This window comes from Theropithecus gelada, chromosome 8, assembly GCF_003255815.1.
Source record: "Theropithecus gelada isolate Dixy chromosome 8, Tgel_1.0, whole genome shotgun sequence".
Classification (NCBI taxonomy): Eukaryota; Metazoa; Chordata; class Mammalia; order Primates; family Cercopithecidae; genus Theropithecus; species Theropithecus gelada.
In genome coordinates this window covers 16437983-16464108 of record NC_037676.1, presented here as the reverse complement: position 1 = coordinate 16464108, position 26126 = coordinate 16437983, and the positions used below count along the sequence as shown (strand labels likewise).

Here is a 26126-nt window from a genome sequence, read left to right as displayed (position 1 = left end):
GGAATTAGGATAAATTATCACCTGGGGATTTAGGATAAATTATCACCTGGGGATTTAGGATAAATTATCACCTGGGGGAGGGGTTTTACTTGTGTTTCACCAGGAGACAATCAGACACCCACTTAGATACCCAATAGACGTTTGAAATTCAACAATGAACCCTACACCGACCGGACAGAAGAAAGGGAAGAATCGAAAGAGGAGGAAGACTGGTCCCTCCGACCTGTCCTTTCCGGAGCTGAGAAAGATGGCAAAGCTGAGGGTCTCAGAGAAACAACAGAAGACGGAGAAGACTCGCCAGGCTACACCACCGACATGAGGACAGATAAAGAAGCTGACTCAAATGGCAGAGGACAGCCTAAAGGAGAAACAACTGGCAATTACCCCGGGTAATATGATCTTGGCTGCCTTGATGGTAATTACCACGGCGGTAAGTCTCCCCGCTGTCTGGGCTGAACAAAATTTTACATACTGGCTTATGTTCCACTTCCTCCTTTAATTAGGCCAGTTACTTGGATGCATTCCCCTATTGAAGTCTATACAAATGATAGTATTTGGATGCCTGGGCCGGCTGATGATCGCTGTCCTGCACAGCCTGAGGAGGAGGGCGTGTTGATGAATGTAACAGTGAGGTATGAATACGCTCCAATTTGTTTAGGAATTGCTCCTGGATGTTTACCATCGCAAATACAAAGGTGGATGATTTACGTACCTCCTCATAATCGTTCCCAACCTAGTTATCACGTAGTGAGTGGAATGTCTTTCCGACCTATCATGACTGTAAAAACTTATGGGGGTGGTTATTTTCGGTCAAATTTAAAAGTCAAAAATTACAAACCTAACGGACTGGCTGGTCCTAAAAGAAATCCAAAATGGTCAGAAAAACTAGAGATTCTTACTTGGGAGGGTTGTGTAGCAGATGGTGCAGTAGCTTTGCAAAATGATTCTTATGGAACAATTATAGATTGGGCCCCCAAAGGATCCTTGGCTAGAAATTGCACCGGACAAAATGCTGAGCATGCTGAGGATACCTTCATTATAGATCATAGAGAAAGTCCCAATAATCCCCCCACTTTAGTTAGAAGATTGGAATCAGTATATCCATTGAAACGGGAAGATAAAGGTACTGCTCCTCCCCAGGCAAAGATAATTAGTCCAGTCATGGGTCCAGAACATCCAGATTTGTGGAAGTTGCTTATGGCGAATGAGAGTGTGGAAAGGGGAAGCATTATGTGGAACAAGAGGTAATAAGCCACGGTTTACCATGCTTCTTCAGTCTAATCAGTCTATTCCTCTTCAAAGTTGTGTTAAACTTCCTTACACGTTAGTTGTTGGAAAACTCATATTTTACCTGACTCTCAAAACATTACTTGTGACAACTGCCATCTGTTTACTTGTATTGATTCTTTTGATATGAGGAATAGCATTTTGCTGGTCCGAGCGTGAGGGGGCGTTTGGATTCCAGTTACTCTTAACAGGCCTTGGGAGGCTTCTCCCTCTATTCATGTAATAACTGGAGTTTTAAAAGGGATTCTTAATCATACAATAAGATTTATTTTTACTTTAATTATTTAGTTGGACTCTGATGATTATCTGTAAGTTAAACATAGTATATTAGCTTACATAGTGGAATAGTAAATAATATTAACTTGCCGATGACGCACACTACCCCCTGCCACCTCTCCCCGTGGTCATCCTATGATCAGCCCACCATCTGCCCACCCTCAGCCGATAGGATCAAAGGAATTGTACTCAATAAACATCAGTGGAATCCGGAGCTCAGGACCTTCGCAGCTTCCGCATTGCGATGGACCCCTAGACCCACTTTTGTTAACCCTTGAGCTTTGTGTCTTTGTCTTTATTTCTTTTCTCATTCCCTCGTCTCCACCAGGAAGGGGAGAACCCACGTGTGGTGTAGCAGGCTGGTTCCCCTACAAGGTCGACCAAACGTTTCCTGTAAAAGACCAGATATTAAATATTTTCAGCATCGTATGCTATACAGTCTGTTGCAACTTCTCAACTCTGCGGTTATAGAACGGAAGCAGCTACGGACAGTATATAAACAAATGAGCATGCCTATATTCCAATAAAACTCTTTGTAAACACTGAAATTTTTCACAGGTCACAAGATATTGATCTTTTTGTGATTTTTTTCAACTACTTAAAAATATAAAAATGAACCGTGGGTCCAGTTTAGACAGCGGGCGGTACAATAGTTTGCTGACCTCTGATGTACAGCACTAAACACTTAAGTTCTTACATAATCAGTGTTAGGTCAGAGGAGAAATTAGCAATGGAAGAAAATGCGGTTTCTTTACTTTACAGGATGGTTATTTTATGAGTACTATTTTGAACTAATAGAAAGGGAGGGTATAAAGCCAGCCAGTGAAACTGAATGATATTTGTAGGTAGTAGTTTGTACCATATATTTTCCTTCCTTCCTTCCTTCCTTCCTTTCTTTTTTTTTTTTTTTTTTTTTGAGACGGAGTCTGGCTCTGTCACCCAGGCTGGAGTGCAGTGGCCGGATCTCAGCTCACTGCAAGCTCCGCCTCCCAGGTTCACACCATTCTCCTGCCTCAGCCTCCTGAGTAGCTGGGACTACAGGCGCCTGCCACCTCGCCCGGCTAGTTTTTTTGTATTTTTTTTTTTTTAGTAGAGACGGGGTTTCACCGTGATAGCCAGGATGGTCTCGATCTCCTGACCTCGTGATCCGCCCATCTCGGCCTCCCAAAGTGCTGGGATTACAGGCTTGAGCCACCGCGCCCGGCCTCTTTCTTTCTTTCTTTTTCTTTCTCTTTTCTTGACAGATTCTCACTCTGTCACCAGGCTGGAGTGCAATGGCACAATCACGGCTCACTGCAACCTCTGCCGGTTCAAGCAATTCTCCTCCCTCAGCCTCCGGAGTAGCTGGGACTACAGGCGTGCACCACCATGCCCAGCTAATTTTTGTATTTTTAGAAGAGACAGGATTTCACAGTGTTGGCCAGGATGATCTCGATATCTTGATCCTGTGATCCATCCACCTCGGCCTCACAAAGTCTTGGGATTACAGATGTGAGCCACCGTGCCCAGCCACTGTACCATATATTTTCTTATATACTGGATTTTGTTTTTCCCCATTCACACTAGAGGTAGGCATGCATTTCCTCCGAGGATTGCCACAGCCAGCAATACTAGAAACAACAGATGAAAAAGATTAAAATCAGAGCAGCTCCCACTCCTCACAATTTGCCTGGGTGGAAAGAGGATGAATTGGTGGGAAATCAAAAGAATGTGATGTTTTCCCTCACATTGCTGAAAAGGAAGAGGGGGAAGGTGCAGCAGCAATCTGTGTAGTCCCTGAGGCTGAGGTCCCAGTGAGTAGACCAAGAATAGACAGTTGTAGTGACATTATACCAACTTCACACCACCCCAAACCCCAGAAATCATATGCAACCCCAGACTGGAGACAGACTCTAAATTGTTTGATATCATGCTGAAATGAGTGGAGAATTAGATTTCCCTGAGCCCATGGAATGGAGCCTTGAAATTCAATTAGAAAACAGAGTGACAGTTATTTCACATGTAAATTGTCAGAAAACACATACCCACTTTACTTACACAGTACAAGTGTCAGTTACCTGAATGCTCTAAAGCCTCAAAGTTGGTGGGGAAACCATGTTTCCATCACATCTACAGTGGGAAACCTAACCTCCCTTGCTGGCACCTTCCAGGATCTCTGGAGTTAATGTTTTTCTATTAGTTCCTGCTTGTACTGACTTACTGTGATTTCTCTCAAGACTAGCCTCTTTTGGCTGCTCTTTTTCTCCACTCCGCATCATTCCCAAAGCAACAGCAACTTTCCCTTTTCTCAAAATGCCGCGGATACAAGGCATCTCTGCATAGTAGATTCTCACTGAAGATTCAGTGTTAACCATGGAAGGCAGGGGAAGAGGAAGAGGAATTTAGCCTGCAGCAAACACCTTAAAACTGACTATTTACTATTGTGAATAGTGCCACAATAAACATACATGTGCATGTGTGTTTATAGCAGCATGATTTATAATCCTTTGGGTATAAACCCAGTAATGAGATGGCTGGGTCAAATGGTATTTCTAGTTCTAGATCCTTGATGTGGCACCTATACACCATGGGATACTACGCAGCCATAAAAAAGAATGAGTTCATATCCTTTGTAGGGACATGGATGCAGCTGTAAACCATCATTCTCAGCAAATTATCACAAGAACAGAAAACCAAACACCGCATGTTCTCACTCATAGGTGGGAATTGAACAATGAGATCACTTGGACACAGGAAGGGAAACATCACACACCGGGTCCTATTGTGGGGAGGGAGTCGGGGGATGGAGAGCATTAGGAGATATACCTAATGTAAATGACGAGTTAATGGGTGCAGCACACCAACATGGCACATGTATGCATATGTAACAAACCTGCATGTTGTGCACATGTACCCTAGAACTTAAAGTATAACAACAACAACAACAAAACTGACTATTTAAAGATCCTTGCTCTTTAAAGATCCTTGGCCATAGCCCAGAACTTCTCCCTGGCTGCCTCTTGCTCAGCTCCCTGGCATCTTGGTGCATTCCTTCCCCACATCCTCCTCCCCATTCTTATCTCATTCACTCTTCCTTTTTCACCCCTTTCTTCTTGGGTTACCCATGGAAACTCCAAATTCTTCATTAACTCTTCATTAACAGAATAATTTTGCCCTCCTGGTTTCACTGCTGGCCTGTTTCAGCCAGGCCTACTATTAAACGCTGTTCTTCCTCTGTGACTACACTAATGAGTACGACCTATTTCCTCACCATGGAGTTGTAAGAAATTATTTCTTCTTTGAATGCTAAAATTAATTGCACAAGGCCCTTAACAATCCTGATTAGCAGATATTATGAGAAGAGACATCTCCATTTTCCTGACATCCCCTTCCGTTATATTCAAGAGAAGAACAGGGCATGGCTAACTCAGTTCTTAGGGGCCAGTTTTCAGTCCAAGCCCATAGTGCAGGGAGGAATTAGAGACCACATCCAGTTCTCTAGGAGGGTCCCATTTGTTGTTTGTTACATTCCCAACATTTTGTCTTTTTTTTTTTTTTTTTTTTTTTTTTTTGAGACGGAGTCTCGCTGTGCTCCCAGGCTGGAGTGCAGTGGCGTGATCTCGGCTCACTGCAAGCTCCGCCTCCCGGGTTCATGCCATTCTCCCGCCTCAGCCTCCCAAGTAGCTGAGACTACAGGCGCCCGCCACCACGCCCAGCTAGTTTTTTGTATTTTTAGTAGAGACGGGGTTTCACCATGTTAGCCAGGATAGTCTCGATCTCCTGACCTCGTGATCCACCCGCCTCGGCCTCCCAAAGTGCTGGGATTACAGGCTTGAGCCACCGCGCCCGGCCCATTTTGTCATTTTTAAAAGCTTTCTCATGTCGTCTGGGGCCATCCATCGCTATCTTCGGCAGCAATAATTCCACTTCTGATCTGGTGAAAGCTTCTCATGGATTGTGTGCGTGTCTGTGTATGTGCTGGATGAGAGAACTGTAGAGGATTGGGAAGATGCGGAGGTAAAGATTCTGGTGATGTTACGCTCCAAGTTCAGGTTGCCCTCTGTGGCTTGGGCTTCCACTCTGCTTCTTTCTTCCACTCTTCACCTCTGGTTCATCTAGATCCCTGCACAGGCTGGAATTATATTCTAAGGGTGAGAACCCCACAGCCTCTGTGTAAAGCTAACAAAGCCCATAGAAAATGGATAAGACCCTGCTTCTAGAACTGTCTACTTCAAGCCAAATCATGGCATATATGATGTTAAGCAAGTTGCTTGCTCTCTTTATGTCTCAGTCACCTCATTGGGAAAATGGGAATTAAAAATAATAATATATGTCTCAAAGGGCTACTCTGGAGATTACGTGAGTTAGTACGTAGGAAGTGTTCAGAGAGTACCTGGCTCGTGGTAAGTGATTTCCAAATGTTGACACTTATTTAAGTTTACAGAGAAGGCTCTGTGCCAATACTGACTTGGGACTACAAGGTTTCAGGATCCATTCCCACACTCAGATTTTAACCATTGATTTCAAAGCACCCACACCATGCCAGGTTGGCTGGCTCACGATGACTTTAGCCATAGGGACTGCCTGAGCTGCTTCTGGATACTGACACTGGGACTAGCTAGATCACCCCATAAAAGAAATCAGAGTATAGCTTGTTGATTGTTGACTTGAAGGAAAACTTCCAAGCCTTTTAAGTAGAGAAGTAATGTCGTTTTTTGCATCAAGATAATGTTTTATACTCTGTAGGAGATGGTCTGCATTGGGCAGAAACTGGAAGTAGATTGATCAACCAAGAGAAACCAGTAGATTATGCCAAGGTGATGAAGACATAAATTAAGGTGGCAGCGGCAATCGGGCTGATGGGGAGAGTTTAGTATTCAGAAGGTAGAATCAGCAGAACTTACTAACTAACTGGAAATGCAGGATGAGGAAGAGGAATGTGAAGGCGAGCCTTTCTTCCCAAGGGGAGGGAAGGGGAAGGGGAAGAGGAAAAGAAGAGACTATAATAAATTAAGTCTGAGCTAGCAGGCTATTGGACAAACACTTCTGGAGTTACAGAGAGAAGTAATAGCTGGAATGAAATATTTGGGAGTTGTTAAACACTAACATTCTATAAACCAAAAAGGAAAGAATACTCCATAAAGGAAAGATGGAAAACTTGGAGGATACCCAGAGAACTAAGAGGGATGGGTTTTATAAAAGTCTGTGGAGGAAGTTCTGAGGAAGGAGGAGCAGCCTGAGAATTCAGTGAGAAACTCCCATGAGGAGTCTTGTGGCGTCATTGTAAGCAGCTGCAATTGCAGTAAAGTGGTCAGAAGTCACTGGCTTTAATTGAGGACTTCATGGAAAGACAGACCGTGGAATCAGTGAGTGTGGATTGTCTTCTTAAAAAAAATAAGCATAGTAGAAATGGAGAGAAATGGGAAAGTTGCTAGAGGCAGGGATAAGAGAGGTTTTAGTTTTCTAGGGTTTAATAGACTTGGACTTGTTCATAGAGTGAAAAGGGGAAACGACTGGGGAAGGAAAGGGTAAAGTCAAAAGTGAAAAAGAGGAAGGTAATCAACCTAGCTCTAGAGAAGAAATGAGGAGCTGGGGGTTAAAGCACAGGTGGAAGATTACACTGCAACAGGTGGAATCAATACTACAGAAGCAACCGTCAAGCACCAAGGGCCTGCGGCTGGTGGATGTCTACCAACTCTTGATCTCCTGCCACCTGAGAGGAGAATTCTGATGTGGGGCTCTCAGAGGTTTCAGTAGGTTGGAACTTTAGTTGTCTATGAGTGTACCCCACTCATTAGATACTTTTTGGCTTTTCTCCCTGTTCCATCTCATTTGTTTATGCTCCCTGGAATCACCTCCCAAATAAACTACTTGCATCCGAATCTTTGTCTCAGGCTCTGCTTTCAGGGAATCCCAATTTAAATAGTTGTTGAGTAAGAACATCATCCCAGACTTTGTGAATCCAGGTCACAAAAATATTTTTCTTATATTTTATCTACTTTCCAACTTTCTTGGTAGCAATTTTGTTCTGCTACAAGGTCTTCCATTACAGATTAAAGAAGTTTCTTTCACCTTTCTTTACTGAAATGTACAACTCTTGTGCTAAAGCATGAATAAATTTGGGAATGTTAGTAAAATGATTTTAGGGGCATTGTATTGTCTGCATCAACATTCACTGCATCCGCATTTCACAAATAGTTCTACATTATTAAGAATAACGTCATGACTGCTTCCTTTGTTCTGCAAAGACCGAGGCAGCAGGCTGGGCATGGTGGCTTCCTCATCTAACATCGGAATTATCTTTATAAGATGAGTTATTGTCTTTGTGTGTACATTGCTGCCTCACTCTTTTTTTTGAAACAGGGTCTCACTCTGTTGCCCAGGCTGGAGTGCAATGGTGTGATCTTGGCTCACTGCAACCTCCACCTCCCAAGTTCAAGTGACCCTCCTGCCTCAGCCTCCCAAGGAGTTGGGATTACAGGCACCCGCCACCACGGCTGACTGTTTTTGTATTTTTAGTGGAGATGAGATTTCACCATGTTGGCCAGGCTGGTCTTGAACTCCTGACCTCAAGTGATCTGCTCGCCTTGGCCTCCTAAAGTGCTGGGATTACAGGTGTATGCCACCACACCCAGCCTGCTGCCTTCTTCTTTACAGAATGAATTAAACAGTCATGATGCTGTGTCAAGACAGAAGGAAATGAACATTTGTTGCATATTTTCTATCAGGCATTGTCATAAGCACTTCATGTAAGTTATCAAGTTTAATCAAGTTACCAATTTTGAATATTTACATTATATGCTACTACAAATAGGCGATATTATTATTTCATGCATAATAAATGTTTCCGAGCTTCTATTGTGTGGTGTGCATATGCTGGGTGCTGTGGCTGTTGAAATAAGAAAAAACAAGCCTTGATCTCCCTGGAATGAAAAGAGAAGCTCCAGTACACAATACAGTGATGTGTGATATAAGAGAAATAAATGCGTAGGAGAACATCTAGCCTTGGTGGATGGGCTAGGAGAAGGGCTGGTGGCTAATTAAGACTTATTTCATTCAGAGAGGGTACATAGAAATGAGAATAGGCAAATAAAAAGGTAACAACAATATATATCACAGCAGTGGAAAAGGGTACATGTAATATGGTTAATTCATTGGTGAAAGAGTCATTGGAGATGAAATCTTAGGCTTGCCAAGCATCTTTATTGAACCAGGCAATCTTCCATTAAACTGGACAGATCCCCCCCTTTCATTTCTCTTGAAATTTCCTAATTTTGTAGTACGGGAATGGCACATACTATGGAGCTTTTCTTGCTCACAACAGATCCCCCAGCAGCCACATTGACAAGAATTTGTGGGCCAGAGAGTAAAGCTGTGGCCTCAGTGTATGGGTGCCATATATCTAGGTGTACACTGAAATACAGATGGCTGGGCGTAGTGACTCACGCCTGTAATCCCAGCACTTTAGTAGGCCGAGATGGGCAGATCACGACCATCCTGGCCAACATGGTGATACCCCGTCTCTACTAAAAATACAAAAATTAGCTGGTTATGGTGGCGCGTGCCCGAGTCCCAGCTACTCGGGAGGCTAAGGAAAGAAAATTGCTGAAACCCAGGAGGCGGAGGTTGCAGTGAGCTGAGATTGCACCACTGCACTCCAGCCTGGCAACAGAGCAAGACTCTGTCTCAAAAAAAAAAGAAAAAAAAAAGAAGGAAAAGAAAAAAGAAATACAGATGACTGGGCTAATTGGATTCTCCCTCTTAGGGATATGAGATTTGTATGGAAAGACACAGAGGCCAAAATTCTACTGAAACTAAAACATTTTAAGGGCTGCATACTACAGAATAAATCCAAGAACACATCTTTGAGAGATTTTTGGAGCTGTCCTTATTATACTGCCTTCCCTTGGCTTGTATCAGTCTGTCATTGATTCTATTACTTACTTCAGTCAGTATCCCTCCAACAAATCCACTTATTTTTGGTCTAGATGGCTGAAGTTCATTTCTTTAGATTATAAACAACAACAACAAATAAAACTAGTATGAGTGTATGACTCTTAAATGGGGCCTCAATATTTCAGAATCTTTGATTGCTGGAGTCAGGCACACAATGTCTATTCTAAAAGTTCTAGAATTTTTCCACAATGTCTCTCTGAGGGGGAAGCAGGAAAAAACATTTCAGTCTTAGAGGAATCATTTTGTGGTGTACTCTTGGTCATGCCTATGGGAGTCAGGTACCTAGCCTTTGTTTTTGAGGGAGTTCTAGTTATTGGCAAAGTCATCCAAGTGCAAGTATAAATTTTTTTTTTTTTTTTTTTTTTTGAGACGGAGTCTCGCTATGTCGCCCAGGCTGGAGTACAGTGGCCGGATCTCAGCTCACTGCAAGCTCCGCCTCCCGGGTTCACGCCATTCTCCTGCCTCAGCCTCCGGAGTAGCTGGGACTATAGGCGCCCGCCACCTCGCCTGGCTGGTTTTTTTTTTTTTTTTTGTATTTTTTAGTAGAAACGGGGTTTCACCGTGTTAGCCAGGATGGTCTCGATCTCCTGACCTCGTGATCCACCCGTCTTGGCCTCCCAAAGTGCTGGGATTACAGGCTTGAGCCGCCGCGCCCGGCCGCAAGTATAAATTTTTAAATATAAATTTTAAAGGTTTCATATGCCAGGTTATTGTCCCAAATGCACATGCAAAAAATAAGGTGTGTATGATGAACTAAATGTGGGCCAACAAATTAATCAGAAAGTGTGTGTAATTGTAGACAATGAATTTTTTTGCCTCTCAACCTAATGTATAGTTATTTCCAAGTGAAAGGAGGAAACTGTATCTCAGGGAATTATATTTAGATTGTCTTCCTTTTTCTAAGAAATAAAAACTGAGTTAAAAAAAGAGAAAATTTAAATTCAAATGGGCAAATATATTTTGTCAAATGTAGATTTGTACATTTTCTGCTAGAGTTCAGAAGTTTTGTCAGAATAGCTTGCAACCCTGAGGATTCTACTTTCAGACATTGTCATAGTGGTAGGAATCACGCATTTTCCAGTTAGTTGAATACTTCATGAAGAGGTAATATTTTAAGAGTCTAAAAACTGAAAAGGCACGTATAAAGTCTGGATTTAGGCATCAGGATGAAAAGATACATTGCAAATTCGTCAAAAAAAAAAAAAACAGATACATCATCACTGAGAAGTAGAATGAAAGCAGGTATCTTGTGATACCTTCCATCTTCCGTGTTCCTAAAGGCATATTTTAAAAAGTGGTTTTACTTAACACGAGCTCTTGTTTTCTTTTTCCCCACATATTTTTATACAATATAGCTAAATTTCTTCTTCATGTGTTACGAGTAAAAAATCTGTTTTCTATTACAATTCAACGTGTATTTGGTTGAAATTGTTTTTTAAATAACATGTGACCTTCTGGGGAGATTCTTCTTTAATAAAAAAGATGCTATTATTCAAAAGCATAAAATAAATGCCAGTCCACAGTCCTTGCATACACACAGAAAGAAAAACAAACATATTTCTTAGCAAGAACACTTTTTATTTTTTGTGGCAGAAAAACAAAATAAGAAAACATCTTTTGCTCTTCTCCTGCTAGGGAACCCATTTAAAATTAGTTTGATAATCAGAGGGGAAAAAATCCAAACACATAGGTGAGAAAGCTCTGAAAAGATGAGTAGCGAATAAGCATTTCATTTTATCTTAACTGGTATGCAGGGGAGGACACAGGTTGTGTGGAACCTGAAGCTACGCATTTGGGGGGGATCTGCCAAATGTCTATCAGTAGTACTTTTTACATGCCTAATGTAGCAGGCCTAGAGGGAGAGCAGTCCAGATGTGAGCAAAAGAACAGAGGGCTCTGGGAAGGAAGAAACAATGGTACAGTGAGAAAATTCCTTCTGTGGCATTCAGCTTTCCTGTCCAGGAGCCTCAGTTACAGGCAGAGTTCAATCGGAGAAGTAGAGCTTGTAGGATAATAAAGAATTTGACTTAATACAACTGTGGGAGCTCGTTAAGTACTCTTTGAAAGGAAGCTGTCTCCACAGACGATGTTGGAGCTTGAAGTACGAACCGCGGTTAAGTGAGAGCGCAGATGAACGAAACAGAAGCAGGAGCTGGAATCTATGAGGACGGACTGAAACCTGTGTCAGTTCTTGTTGCCTCTGACCCTGGTTGATGTGGGTGTCCTGCAGAAGCCAGACCATTTGTTATGTGCTAAAGGAGGCTCCAAATTATATCGATAGGGAAGTGAAACAGCTGGAGGCTTAGCCACTATCCTAAAGCCAACGAGATACGTGACAGCATGAAGGAGCTACGAAGATGGCTGCCACTTCCTTTCTGCCCGCCAACTGCTCCTAACGGAAAACATCAGGCAAAAGGAATTCTGGGAAGTCTAGTTCGGTTTACCCAAGTTGACACATTACAAAGCGCCTCACTTTTTCTTGGTTCCTTTTCTTCGTCTTTCTCTTTATCCACCTTTACCCTTATTTTTCTGATTCATATTGTCAGAATCTTTCCCAGAAAGTGTATGTGAATGTGGAACTATTTCTTGAGCATCTATTAATTTAAACTTTCTGCTAGTTACATCAACAATGGTAATATTTAGGTTAACTCACTAGTAAAATTGGTTTAGTTTTATTAATTTTAAAATGCTTCTCCATAGAAATTTCTGAGACCTATATTATGTGCAAATAAATTTTCTAGTTTTTCAGGACTCTGCCTGAGATCACATTGAAACCAACATTTTAGGAAGAATTTGATTACCTCCACCTGAGGAGGCTCTGCTAGTTGTGTGGAACGAAGACTGTTCTTAACAGCCCCTTTCGTTGATACCTACAACACACTCCATTCTAAATATTTTAATAAAAGGCACATTTGAAGTTTAAAATGTTATTGTCATCAGAGCATGGAGTTTTATAACTCCCATAAAAATGTGCCTCCTGAACTAGGAGTCAAGTTTGGAAAAAATAACCACCAGAAATTTATGCTAGTAGAATACAGTCAAGGATACAAGATTAGTTGTCTGAGTCTAGTTCCTCATGCAGCCTTAAGCAGACATGTTCCTCGCTGCAAGCTGGAGTGGACTGGAGGCGGGGAGATCTGGAATTAAACCTTCCCACGGTGACTGGGTCAAGTATCAAATAGTAGACAGGTGTTCAATCCAGCAGGCACAATACAGGGTCTAAAGGGTCTGGATGAAAATTGTGCTGTAACTGATGTATTAATTGAAGAGTTCTCTGAATAAGGTCTTCCAAAAGGAGAAGGAAAAAAAAAAATTGACAGTGTCCATTTAATCTGTTTGGGAGCCTCATCAGCCTGATCTTGATGGGACTGTACCTGTGGTCCTATTATATCATTCTTTTCTTGTACTTCTTTCAGCCAGTGATCTCAGGTCTCATTCTCATTTCATAGCTGTGGTGCAATTGTGCAAGGTCACAACTTTTTCTTTTCTTTCTTTCTTTCTTTTTTTTTTTTTAGACAGGGTCTTTCTCTGTCACCCAGGTTGGAGTGCAGTGGCATGACCTCGGCTCACTGCAACCTCCGCCTCTTGAGTTCAAGTAATTCTCCTGCCTCAGTCTCCCGTGTAGCTGGTACCACAGACGCCCACCACCACACCTGGATAATTTTTGTATTTTTAGTAGAAACTAAAAATACATGGGGTTTTGCCATGTTGGCCAAGCTGGTCTCAAACTCCTGACCTCAGGTGATCTACCTGCTGCAGCCTCCCAAAGTGTTGGGATTACAGGCGTGAGCCACCGCACCGGTCCATGATTTTGACCTTTCTTGGTGATACTTCTTCCACCATGTTATAGCAGTACATCCATGGAGTAATGTTACTCCAAGAAAATTTGGCTTTTGGAATTCCTCCACAAAATATTGGCCCTAGAGTAGTCCTTACTGTCTGATGAGCTTTTGCGAGTTTCTCCTGAGGCAATGATGCCAGCCCAGTTTCCGAAAGACAGCATAGTCTACCTTTAGTAGAGAAGAGCACAGATTCTGAGCAGGATTGCCTTTGAGCCCAGCTACACCTCTTGATAGCTGTGTGACCTCATGCAATTCACTTAAACCTCTGTACCTCAGTTTCCTCATTTGTGAAATGGAGATCATTAACAGTACCTACTCATAGGGCTGTGTGGCTGAGTGAGTTGATATAATTACCATTTTTATCACATTATGAGTATACCATATGTTAGCTGCTGTTAGTATTATGTCCCTCCAGTGAGGAAATAAACACAAGGCTAAATTATTGCTTGAATGGGGAGAAAGCTAAAGGCATACGAGAAGGAAAGGTAAGTTTGTATTTCAAAATATGTCATTTTACCACAGAGGTAATTATCGAATTAGCCAAATAATCCCATATTTTTGCTTTTGAAATTTAACATTAGCAGCTTGAATTCTCTACAATTATGAATGTATCATTTCCACTTGTGTGTGTGTGCAAATCACTTCAGCCTAATTGGCTTTTTCTTCTTCTTCTTCTTCTTTCCAGTAAATCAACAGGATTACGTTTCCCTTAATAATTTTCAAAATGTGCACATGAAGGACAGGAAGATGTTTAACGGGAAGACCAAACATCATCAGTGCTCAAGTCCAGTAGATAACAAAGAACAGAAAGAAAACAAAACTTTGGTATTTTACTGGAATCTGAGTGAATAAATAGGGACCACAGGACAAACGGCAAACAACTGCTTGAGTTACATCAGAGGGAAAGAAGAAATGAGGAACTCGGATTTCCAATATGAAACTGTTATACAATATGAGTAATGGAGCTAACAGTTGCCTATTACACTTTAGAAAATCTTCTAGAGGATTTTAAAACAAAAGGAACACCTTGTCCAGAGTATAATTGATGCTTCCAGTTAAATTTCACAATTTTGCACCTCAGGAAATACTTTTGTTTTTCTTAGAGAGCAAATAAACTGACCATGTCACCTTGGCAATTATTAACCTGCCTCATTTTTCATAACTAGGAAAAATTTGACTTATCTCCATATTTTAGTTGAGATGACATATTAATTCATATATTTATGGGTAAAATGTTATTATCCTTAATAGAAAGCAAAGTTTCAGCTGGACTTTGGTTTTACTTAATCTTCAACGGAACAGTATTGATGTTAAAGTACAAAAATTCTCTGAACATAATAAGTTTTAAAAAATATATATATGTTTATAAAGATATATTATTGGATCTTTCACAAAAAGTCATACAAATGGGGAAAAAAGAAAAATATCAGAGTATTGGAATTTGTCCTTGAATCTCCTCTTTTAGTTTTCTTTCAGTTAAACCAGTGTCCACATGTTTGTTTCTGGATTGAAGCCAGAATCAACATTGTCCCTATTTCTAATCAAATAATGGAGAAATAATGACAAATTCTGAATGCAGTCAGAGGATCCTGGGAAGCAGAGTGTCTGGACGGAGGCTGAGCTGGGTCTCTGACTCATTTCTGACTTTAGGCAAGTTATTTAATGTCTCTGCATTTTTGACATGCTTGTAATAATGCTAATTTATTTCACAGGTGTGATAGTAACCAAAACTCAGGTAACAACCACTAGCTTTTGCAAGAAGTCACGTTGACTAGCAAGAAGTCTGCTTCTACAACTTGGAGAAGAGATTTAGAATTATGTATCTTTTCTATTTCCTTTACATTTTGAATGAATTGGATGGGAGTTTGATGTAAATGATAGGTTTGCAGTTTCAGTATAAAAAATTAAAAATAAAATGGACTATATGACAATTTTCACTTCAGAAGTAAAAAACTTCAGAAACATTTTTCTTTATTGCATTTCTTGGGGGATCAAATATATTTAGCTTTGTAAGGCTTTCAGTGAGTATGGATTCTTAAGAAAAATGCAAAAGCACAGTTATATTCCATTTTCAGAAAGAGGAAAAAATTTGGAAGGAAATAGCTTAAAAGGAGTCTCTAAGCTTGTGTTTATGGGTAAATTTTTAACTCACTGACTTAGGTTATAGTCCATTTGTGAATGTTAACTTATTAAACATACTTCCTTCAATAACTTTTTCCTTCCTTATTGTTTCTTTTATGTATCCTATTATAATGGCTCATTTAAAACATACCAATTTTGAAATGTTTACATTCTACTAATGTACTTCTGTTTTGTAATTGTTTTTTAAAATTACATATTATCTGTAGAACTTTTCATTTACAAATTTAATGTCTTCATCTTTAAATTTAATGCAGTGTAATTAATTAAATATCTTCATCTTTAAATTTAATGCAGTGTAATTAATTAAATATTTTTTAAAATGTAGTGGGGAAGGAATTAGAATTTATAGCATTAAAATAATTTATGTCAAATAATATAGTCCACTAAAGAACAGCCATTTGAGAACAATTTTAATTTTATAATAATTAAAAGTCTCCAAACTGCCTAAAGCAAAAATATTATAAAAGAAATACAACTAATTGTGCAATAAATGAACAGAATAATTTGATACAACTTTATCATAAGCCAGATGTGCAGAATAAATAATGGTTTACTATCATGAATGATGGAGACCAGAGTCTTGAAACAAATTCTTAATACCTAGCATTTCTTCAATATTACAGAGAATGTTGGCTAGAATTACAAATGAGGAAAATGGGAAATTTTAGAGAACTTAAGATAGTCTCGGAAATTATTCTAAAGCTAATCAAAGTAATATAATGACTTTCTAAATATATATAATTACATTTTGAAATACTTTATTGTTTATATGCTGCCAGACTAGGGGGTGCCTTTTTGATTTGATTATTGAATTATCTTAACGGCAATGAGATGAACATTTCTGGATATCAAGAAACAGAGGCCTGTCAAAAAAATTTCATTAGCCCTTTATTTTGTACTAAATCTAATGCTAAGCAACATTTATATACCTTATATAATTATATATAATGTCTATAATATATACATAATTATTGTAATAATTTTATGTACATACATACACATTTATATATACAGTGTGCGTAGGTAAAATTATATGATATATAGGTGCATCACCCAGAGCATTTTCTTTTATTTATTTATTTGTTTATTTTTTGAGATGGATTCTTGCTTTGTTGCCCAGGCTGGAGTGCAGTGGCACGATCTCGGCTCACTGCAAGCTTCGCCTCCCGGGTTTACGCCATTCTCCTGCCTCAGGCTCCCGAGTAGCTGGGACTACAGGCGCCCGCCACCATGCCCAGCTAATTTTTTTGTATTTTTAGTAGAGATGGGGTTTCACCATGTTCACCAGGATGGTCTGGATCTCCTGACCTCATGATCCGCCCGCCTCGGCCTCCCAAGGTGCTGGGATTACAGGCATGAGCTACTGTGCCTGGCCACCCAGAGCATTTTCAAAACATACTTTCATTTATGCAACAGCCAGAATCAAACACTGGAATAAAAAAATTTTTTTTAAGCTCTAAGTGTTTTTTGTTGTTGTCATTTGTTTGTTTTTTGAGATGGAGTCTCACTCTGTCACCCAGTCTGGAGTGCAGTGGTGTGATCTTGGCTCACTGCAACCTCTGCCTCCCAGGTTCAAGCGATTCTCATGCCTCAGCCAACAGAATAGCTGGGATTAAAGGTGTGTGCCCCCACACTTGGCTAATTTCTTTGTATTTTTAGTAGACTGGGTTTCGCTATGTTGGCCATGCTGGTCTCGAACTCCTGACCCAAGTGATCTGCCCTCCTCGGCCTCCCAAAGTGCTGGGATTACAGACGTCAGCCACCACACCTGGCTAAGCTCTAAGTTTTTAAGCTGATATATTCACTTCTGAAATAAAGGACTTGATCCCACAAATGCATAAGAAAACTCGAACCAAATAAAAAAAAATTTCAACAAATAGCATTAAAGCAAAGTCTAAAAGATACAGACATTTCATGACTTTTCATTTTTGACTCCTGAATATGAACTGGGAGTGGATTAAAATAATGAAGATTTATTTCCTATCACATAAAAAAAAAGAGGACATCATTTTTATTTCTGATCCTTAGCAGTTTCATTTATCAAGGAAATATCCTAATCAGTAATCCATTAAATACATTGGCTATTTTCAGTCAGAAGAACAATTTGAGTTAGAGTCACAAATAAATGGTATTTATGTCATATCATTACACTGATTTCCCAGACTAGTGTAAATATAGTTAGTGAAAGTCTCTTTTATTTCTTTAGGCAAACAATTTTCCCTCTCTGAGCCTCGTTTCCTCTAGTGTTGATGATATTTGACTGAATGATGTCACTTCCTTTAATTATGTTTTGTGTGCATGTTCTAGCCTCAGGGAATAAGGCTATTTCTAAAATCTCTTTATATGTTTTTAAAAAATATTTTGTTTCCCATCTTTATTTTTTTTTTGCTTCCTTATAATAAAATGTTTTTGTTTCTTATTTTCTGTAACATGAAAAATACTTTCTGATTTTATGTCTGTGACTATGCAGTTGATTATGTTTAAGAAATCTCTATTTGCGTAAGGGCATTTATTGTTTTCCTTTTTGCTACTTGAGTTTTGTGATAAATTTTAAAATTACATAGTTAAAGACACCAGGGTACGAATTTAAAAAGCAACATAGCTATTATAATTTTGCTCAAAAAATATATTTATTGCCAACTGAAAACATGAGTCAAACTAAAACCTTATTATGAGATAGCTATGGTAATGACCTTGGCCCACTGAGACAGCCAACTTTAAATATCTTAGGTATTATATTTTCAGTTATATATTTTCTTTTGGGATTTTATAAATCCACATATCTTTTTTAAAACCAAAATAAGCTATCACATATCAACATGACATATTTGCAAATCACAAAAAACTTTATGAAAAGCATAGTTCATCAAGAGTTCTTAGTTATTTTTGTTGTTGTTGGAAGGGTGAAGAAGGAGGGAATCTGATAAAGACATAACAACAAACACAAAATAATTTGATCTGCGATAAGCAACTGTGAAATTACAATAACAGATCCTGGGAAGTTCTACAATCCTAATTTAGGTTTACAAGTTTTCTTCTCATCTATTCAATAGATATTTTGTTGAGTACCTGTGCTAGGTTCAGTTGTGCCCCCCAAAATATGTTCATTCCTAACTTTTATTACCTGTGAATGTGATCTCACTTGCAAATAGGGTCTTTGTAGATGTAACTAAGTTAAGATGAGGTCATACTGGATTAGGGCAGACCCTAATCCAATGACTGATGTCCTTATATGAGGAGGGAAATTTAGACACAGAGACACACAGAGGAAAGACAGCCACGTGAAGATGGTATCGGAGAATGGAGTGATACTGCCACAAGTCAAAGGATGTCAAGAATTGCTGGCAACCACTAAATGCTAGAAGAGGCCAGAAAGGATTTTCTCCTGTAGACTATGAAGGAAGCGTGGCCCTGCTCTTCTTGATTTTGGACTTGTATCCTCCAGAACTGTGAGATAATAACCTCCTCTTGCTTTAGGCCACTCAGTTTATGGTAGTTTGTTATGGCAGGCTCAAGAAACTAGTACAGTACCTAACTATCCACCCAGCATTAGGGCAGTATATATAATAGATGTAGCCCCTCGCCACTTGGCACTTACATTGTAGATGGTGGTTGGAGTGGGTAGACAATAAACACATATATTATAATATTTCATTATATTTGATGATAAGTGCTAAGGAGAAACTTAACCCATTGTAATAAAGATATGGAGTGTATGGGTGATGTTGTTTGCCTGTGTCTCCACCCAAATCTCATCTTGAATTGTAGTTCTCATAATCCCACATGTTGTGGGATGGACCTGGTGGAAGGTAACTGAATCATGGGGGCAGCTACCTCCATGCTGCTGTTTTCATGATAGTGAGTTCTCCCGAGATCTGATGGTTTTATAACGGGCTTTTCCCCCTTTTGCTCGGCATTTCTCCTTCCTGCCATCATGTGAAGAAGGACATGTTTGCTTCCCCTTCCACCATGATTCTAAGTTTCCTGGGGCCTCCCCAGTCATGGCAAACTGTGAGTCAATTAAACCTCTTTCCTTTATAAATTACCCAGTCTCAGGTAGTTCTTTACTGGGTAAATTTATAACATGAGAATGGACTAAGACAACGGGGAACAGTTTTTATTTTATACATAGTAGTCAGGGAAGGTATCTCTGGGAAGGGAATACCTGAGCAAAGACCTGAAGGATGTCATGGAGCAAACCACTGAGATTTTCAGAACCGCATTCCAGGTAGAGAGAACAGCAAGCACAATCGCCCTGACAAGTCTCTGTATTTCAGGGTGTTTCAAAAATGCCAAAGAGGCGTATGTGGCCAGAGCAGGCAAAAATGATGGGAAAGGAGGTATGCTGGGGAGATGAATGCTCACAGATTATGTAAAGCTTTGCTGTTGGACGACCAAATATCCCGGTTTGCCCAGGAAAGGTTCAGTATAGAATGTTGTCTCATTGTAATTCTAAAAAAATATTCTGGCCGAGGCAGGCGGATCACGAGGTCAGCAGATCGAGACCATTGTGGCTAACACGGTGAAATCCTGCCTCTTCTAAAAATACAAAAACAATTAGCCAGGCGTGGTGGCTGGACCTGTAGTCCCAGCTACTCAGGAGGCTGAGGCAGGAGAATGGTGTGAACGCAGGAGGCGGAGGTTGCAGTGAGCCGAGATCGTGCCACTGTTCTCCAGCCTGGGCGATCAAGCGAGACTCCGTCTTAAAAAAAAAAATTCTGGTTTGCAAAAATGGAATCTTCCAATGGTACCTTGGGCCAGACAGTAGCAATAGAGGTGGTAAGAAGTGATTGGATGTTGTATAAATTTTGAACGTAGAGTCTTTTCTTAGGAAAGTTACTTTGCTTCACTATTTTTGCTTCCTTTAGTAAAAAGTAGACATAATTTCTCTTCTACAGGCATCATGAAGATTAGCTGATGGCAAAACCATGAGATTCCATGTGTTGATGATGTGTTAGAAATTTTGTAAATATATTTTAAATGGCACACATTCATGTATTAACATGGGAGGCAGCACTGATATAAAAACAGCTTGTTGCCAATTTGTTGTCTCATCAAGTAAGCCACAAACAGTATATTTTGAACCTATTTTTTTTTTTTTTTTGGCATTCATTGTAGTATAAATGGTTATAATGATTTCAGGTGTGTTCTTCCTAGCTAACCAATATGCATTAACTTGAAACAATGAAATTGCCATTTTTCTAGTCAGAAATGTTCAAACATCTGCCATTTCTTATAGTTCAACCTAATACAGTAAGAAAGGATTAACCAGGCAATAAGGAAAGAGGTTCAGGAGATCTGGGAGATATTCCCAGAGGATATGCCCAGAGGCTGAATGGTCCTGGGGAAATCGTAAGCATCCCTGTGCGCTTATTTTCTTATTTTCACTGTGAGGCTAATGAAATAAAATAAAATGGCCAGTTAAAATTTGGCAGCGTTTTGGGGTGTTGTTGCTGTTGTTGTTGTTGTTTGAGATGGAGTCTCGCTCTGTCACCCAGGCTGGAATGCAGTGACACAATCTCAGCTCACTGCAACCTCTGCCTCCCAGGTTCAAGTGATTCTCATGCTTCAACCTCCCGAGTAGCTGGTATTACAGGCATGCACCACCACACCCAGCTAATTTTTGTATTTTTAGTAGCGATGGAGTTTTGTCATGTTGGCCCGGCTGGTCTTGAACTCCTGACCTCTGGTGATCCTCCCACTTCGTCCCCCCAAAGTGCTGAGATTACAGGCATGAGCCACCACACCCAGCCAAAGTTTGGCACAGTGTTTAGTGACGTCCAAACACAAACACAATATGGTTTCAGATGAATATTCCTTATTTTTCCAATCCACATGTTAGACTTTGGGAAATAGCCCTTGGCCCCTTGATGGATCCTTCAATGTAAGTGCTATTGCAGCCTTGCAGAGCTACATTCTACTTGAAGGGCTAGAAAGTAAGATTGCAGTCTTGCAGAGCTACATTCTACTTGAATGGCTAGCTCATCTTTATATAATGCCCCAGGCCATGCAGGCTGCTTGGCATCTTTGTGGAAATAGAGTAATTGTCCCAACAAGCTCGTTTAGCAATTACTCTGTGTCATTATTAAAATATTATTCTCTTATTGTGAAGAAAAGATACTAAAGCATGCTGTAGGTCAGTCATTTTCTGGTTGACAGGGATTAGAGGACTAGAATCCATTCAATTTTTAAAACTTTACCTAAGAATAGGTAGAAAATATATGCTTGAAATAATCTTATTCTAGTTTATTGTTATTTTATTTTTTTCTAAGCCTTCTTTACAAATATATTTTCCTACTGTAATTCAGTTTAAATGGATGGTTTTTACGGCTTAGTAAAATTATTGACTGTTGATTTATAACTGATACAATCCTTTGTAGTATTCAATGCTCTCGTTGAAAAAATTCAGCCACAATGAATAAGGAGCGTTCCCAAGAACTCCCAGACAAAAAAAGAAAAACAAAAGAAAACATGAAACTACCCCCTGGATCAGAATGAAAATGTATTTGCTCCTAACATCAGATGTCTTTGGTTTAGAATATTTATTTCAACTTGAAATTTTCTTAATTTGTAGACATAATCTTGACATCAGCGAACACGAGATTTTGGACACTATTGCATTGCAAATGATGAGTCTTTAGTGCAGTCAATGTTTTTATCTTAAAGAAAATGATTTTATCTGTCATGATAATAATAAAGGTGACCTAGAAAAGTGTTCCTTAAATAATTCCAAGCTTATTATATTAATTAGCAAATATTAATTGATAGCAAACCTAATCATCTTTTCTTTTAATTTGTTCACTACTTCTGTTCCTTTGCAATCCTATTCTCACCTCATTTTATCTTTTATAAAAATACACAGAGGGTGTCTCTTTTTCACATTGGTAAACGTTTTCAATGTCACAAAGTTAATTTTCTCTATTTTTAATATAAGCAAATATTTTAATATATCCAGTATATTTAATAAGTTACATATTAAAATATCTACTATTTCTATCCCTGGGCCTAACGTAGGTACATACTCAATATATGATTGAATTTTAAAGAAAAAATATTTACTAAAATAAAGAGTGAAATGCCAGAGTTCTTTTAAATTGTTGCTACAAATTATATCATATGGTTAAAAGGATAACTTTACTAGACAAATGGGTGTAGAGATACTTTTTTTTTTTTTTTTTTTGAGACGGAATCTTTCACTATCACCTAGGCTGGAGTGCAGTGGCGGGATCTCGGCTCACTGCAACCTCCACCTCTTGGGTTCAAGCAAGTCTCCTGCCTCAGCCTCCCAAATAGCTGGGATTACACACGTAGCTATTTTTTGTATTTTTAGTAGAAACAGGATTTCACCATGTTGGCCAGGCTGGTATCAAACTCCTGACCTCGTGATCCACCCGCCTTGGCCTCTTGAAGTGCTGGGATTACAGGCGTGAGCCACCACACCCGGCCCATCTTGATTATTTTGTTCACAATGTTGGATGAGAGGGTTAAGTCATGACTACTTGCTATCATATGAATTTCTGACCAGTGTTGTAATACAGAAATTTGGTGTTTCTCTTCAGACCGTTGGATGTGGACAGGGAATGAAATGTAAAATATGCCTCTCTTCAGAAAGGAAACTTACATTGAAAGAAACAAGCAAAATAGTATGCCTATACCTTTTATACCTCTCCCAGGTGCATGAAGGAAGCTTGCCAACTGGTGGGCTTCTTTGGAGAGTGATCAGTCAAGGGAATGTCTCCTTTGATGGAAATCCCCCAATATCAGTCTCTGAAGATCTTTTCTGTGAAGTCTCCAGTTCCTCCAGTGAGGAATCCCATGTTCTCTGGCCTGGAAAGTGGTAGGAAGAGTGTAGAGCTGGTTGCTGACTGCAAGAGAAGTAGCCTGGGAAAGCCTCACCCTTTTTGAACAGTGCCTCTCCCCTCCCCTTCAGTGCTTCTACTGTCATGCCACCTGGAGCATCTCTGGGCAGTCTTAATAGAAAGCAAATCTTCCATATTCTGAAAGAGTACGAGAAGCAGCGTTCACCTGGCTGCTCAGGGTTTAGGTGAGGATCTGACTGTCAGCCCATTTGCCTCTACCTTCACTTCCAAACTAGCAGTGCCTCCAATCCAGGATCCCCTAGAGTGCTACAATGTGACTTCTCTCGCTTCTCATGGTGCTCCTGTCTGCTGCTGCTTTGCCAATTCCCCTACTTCTCTTCTTTTCTCTCCTCTCCTCTCCTCTTCTTTTCTCTCGTTTCTTTTCTTTCTAGACAGGGACTCACTCTGTCACTCAGGCTGAAGTGCATTGGCATGATCTTGGCTCACTGCAACCTCCACCTCCTGGGTTCAAGCAATTCTCCTGCTTCAGCCTCCCGAGTAGCTGGGACTACAGGCGCCCGCCACCGCGTCCAGCTAATTTTTGTATTTTTAGTAGAGACAAAATACTCTACTTGTATTTTAGTAGAGGGTTTCTCCATGTTGGCCAGGCTGGTCTCGAGCTCCTGATCTCAAGTGATCTGCCCACCTCAACTTCCCGAAGTTCTGGGATTACAGGTGTGAGCCCCCGCACCAGGCCCTCCACATGCTTTTTATCATCTACCAGCTTGCTGACATTGCACACTAGCTGTTCTTTACCTTTCTCTTTGACTTTGTCCATTTGCGTCCTTTACAGTTTTTCTTTACTCATTTTCTAGTGGGCTTTGTGAGAAGGAAAGAATTAAATTCATGTGTTCAGTCCAACCAAAAGTCCCCCAGTCCTTCTTAACTGTTACCTTCAGAAATACACTTCGCCCATTGTTTTCCCGTAAAAGAGGAAAGTATGTCAGTATAAACAGACTGCAGTGTAAAGCAAGGAAATTACATTTTTCCCTCTGAGAAGGATTTTGTGTCCCGAGGAATAATTCTGTAGAGGCAACAACAGTTATTGGAGTCACCACATGAGTTAAATGCTGGGGATACCAAAATTAGCAAGGTGTGATCTTTGCTTTCAAAAATCTTATTCTAGGCAGTGGCTCATGCCTGTAATCCCAGCATTTTGGGAGCCCGAGGCGGGAGGATCACTTGAGCCCAGGAGTTTGAGACCAGCCTGGGCAACATAGGGAGAAAAAGACGCAAGCTCCGTAAGCAGAGAGACCTGCGTGCACATTTTGACTGAGCCCCTTCCTTGTTGTGTAGCATTAGGTAACCGATTAAAATGCTCCTGTGCCTTTCCACAGCATAACACAAACAGCACAATAGGACCGCGAAAAGAACCAGACTCCCTCCTCTGTTACTGTGATGGAACAGGTTCAATTCTAGTTAACACTGAGTGTCATTCTGTGTGGTGAGAGACTGGGAAAGTCTGGGAGAATTTCCTCGGCGACTCTAGGATTAGGGATGGCCTGCGGCTGCATCTGACTTCCTGGAGCTACTTACGTCTGAACTCTGGTCTCATGAAAAATTCAAGGTTGATACATTTATAAAATTCTTTTTATTCTTGCAGTTTTTTCAAAGGGGGACATGGCAAAGATGTTCAGTTTCATCCTTGTTGTCACCGCTCTGATAATGGGCAGGGAAAGTTCGGTAAGCTTATTGTGAAAACTATTGTTATGTTTATAATGCCTGCTTTTATCTGAATTTTCTTTCATTTTGCATTAAACCTATAGTGACTTGTCATTGAAAAAACTAAGGGGGAAAAGCAAAGAGGCTGGTGCAAATACTGGACCCATAGTAAAGCAGCACTTCAAAGAGCTTTACATTTTTTTTTTCTTTTTGGGAGTCTGAGGCGGGTGGATCACAAGGTCAGGAGTTGGAGACCAGCCTGGCCAATATGGTGAAACCCCTCTCCACTAAAAAAAAAAAAAAAAAAAAAAAAATTAGCCGGGCATGATGGCACGCACCCGTAGTCCTAGCTACTCAGGAGGCTGAGGCAGGAGAATCTCTTGAACCCAGGAGGCTGAGATTGCAGTGAGCTGAGATCATGCCACTTCACTCTAGCCTGGGTGACAGAGTGAGACTCCATCTCCAAAAACAAAAAAAAAGTGCTTTACATTTTTTTAAATAAAAAGTATTTACAATAAATAAGTAATTTTTAAAAATTCACTGGAGTTATTTGGTTGGAATATTAGAAATTTGAAACTGTCAATAGTAATTAAAATTAACCTTGGGCTTTTCAATATTGAAAAGTATAAAACTAACCAGATTATTCGAAAAATCGAACTTGTGTTGTCCTTCATTTGTAAATAAAAAAGACAAAACATTCATTCAAAGATCTTAGAGAAAGAAAACTCCTAGGTTTTAAATAAGCTTACTAAATATATATATACAGTCTTATAAAAATTGGACATACTTGAGCTGTGATCTGTTCAGTTATTTTAAAATTGCATAGTGCACTATGTTTAACAATACCACAATTGATCCCCCACTATTGTGAAACAACACAGGACCCAGACACCATAAAATGTTCTTGCTGTTCAATTTTTAGCCTATGTGACTCAAGGTGCTAAGCAAATAACTCTCTCAGAGTGAATAAATCTGAGTGATAGGGAGAGAATAACAAGAGCAAGTAAGAAAGAATCCTAGAGAGGCCGGGCGGCGCCGTGGCTCACGCCTGTAATCCCAGCACTTTGAGAGGCCAAGGTGGGTGGATCTCTTGAGACCAGGAGTTGGAGACCAGCCTGGGCAA

At 40.0% G+C, this 26126-nt stretch overlaps 1 protein-coding gene across 2 annotated transcripts in view; it reads left to right on the top strand.

Moving 5' to 3' along the window:
* Positions 1-326: 326 nt before the first annotated feature.
* Positions 327-26126, top strand: part of FGL1 (fibrinogen like 1) — a 45475-nt gene continuing 19675 nt past the window's right edge. The window contains exons 1-3 of one of the 2 annotated variants that reach the window (XM_025393875.1): positions 327-430; positions 14026-14990; positions 24945-25024. In XM_025393875.1, coding sequence (XP_025249660.1) covers positions 14900-14990; positions 24945-25024 — 171 coding nt within the window. In that variant the 5' untranslated portion in view covers positions 327-430; positions 14026-14899. Of the gene's footprint in view, positions 431-14025; positions 14991-18384; positions 18504-24944; positions 25025-26126 lie in introns of those variants that run through there. The other variant, XM_025393876.1, reaches the window with a different exon arrangement.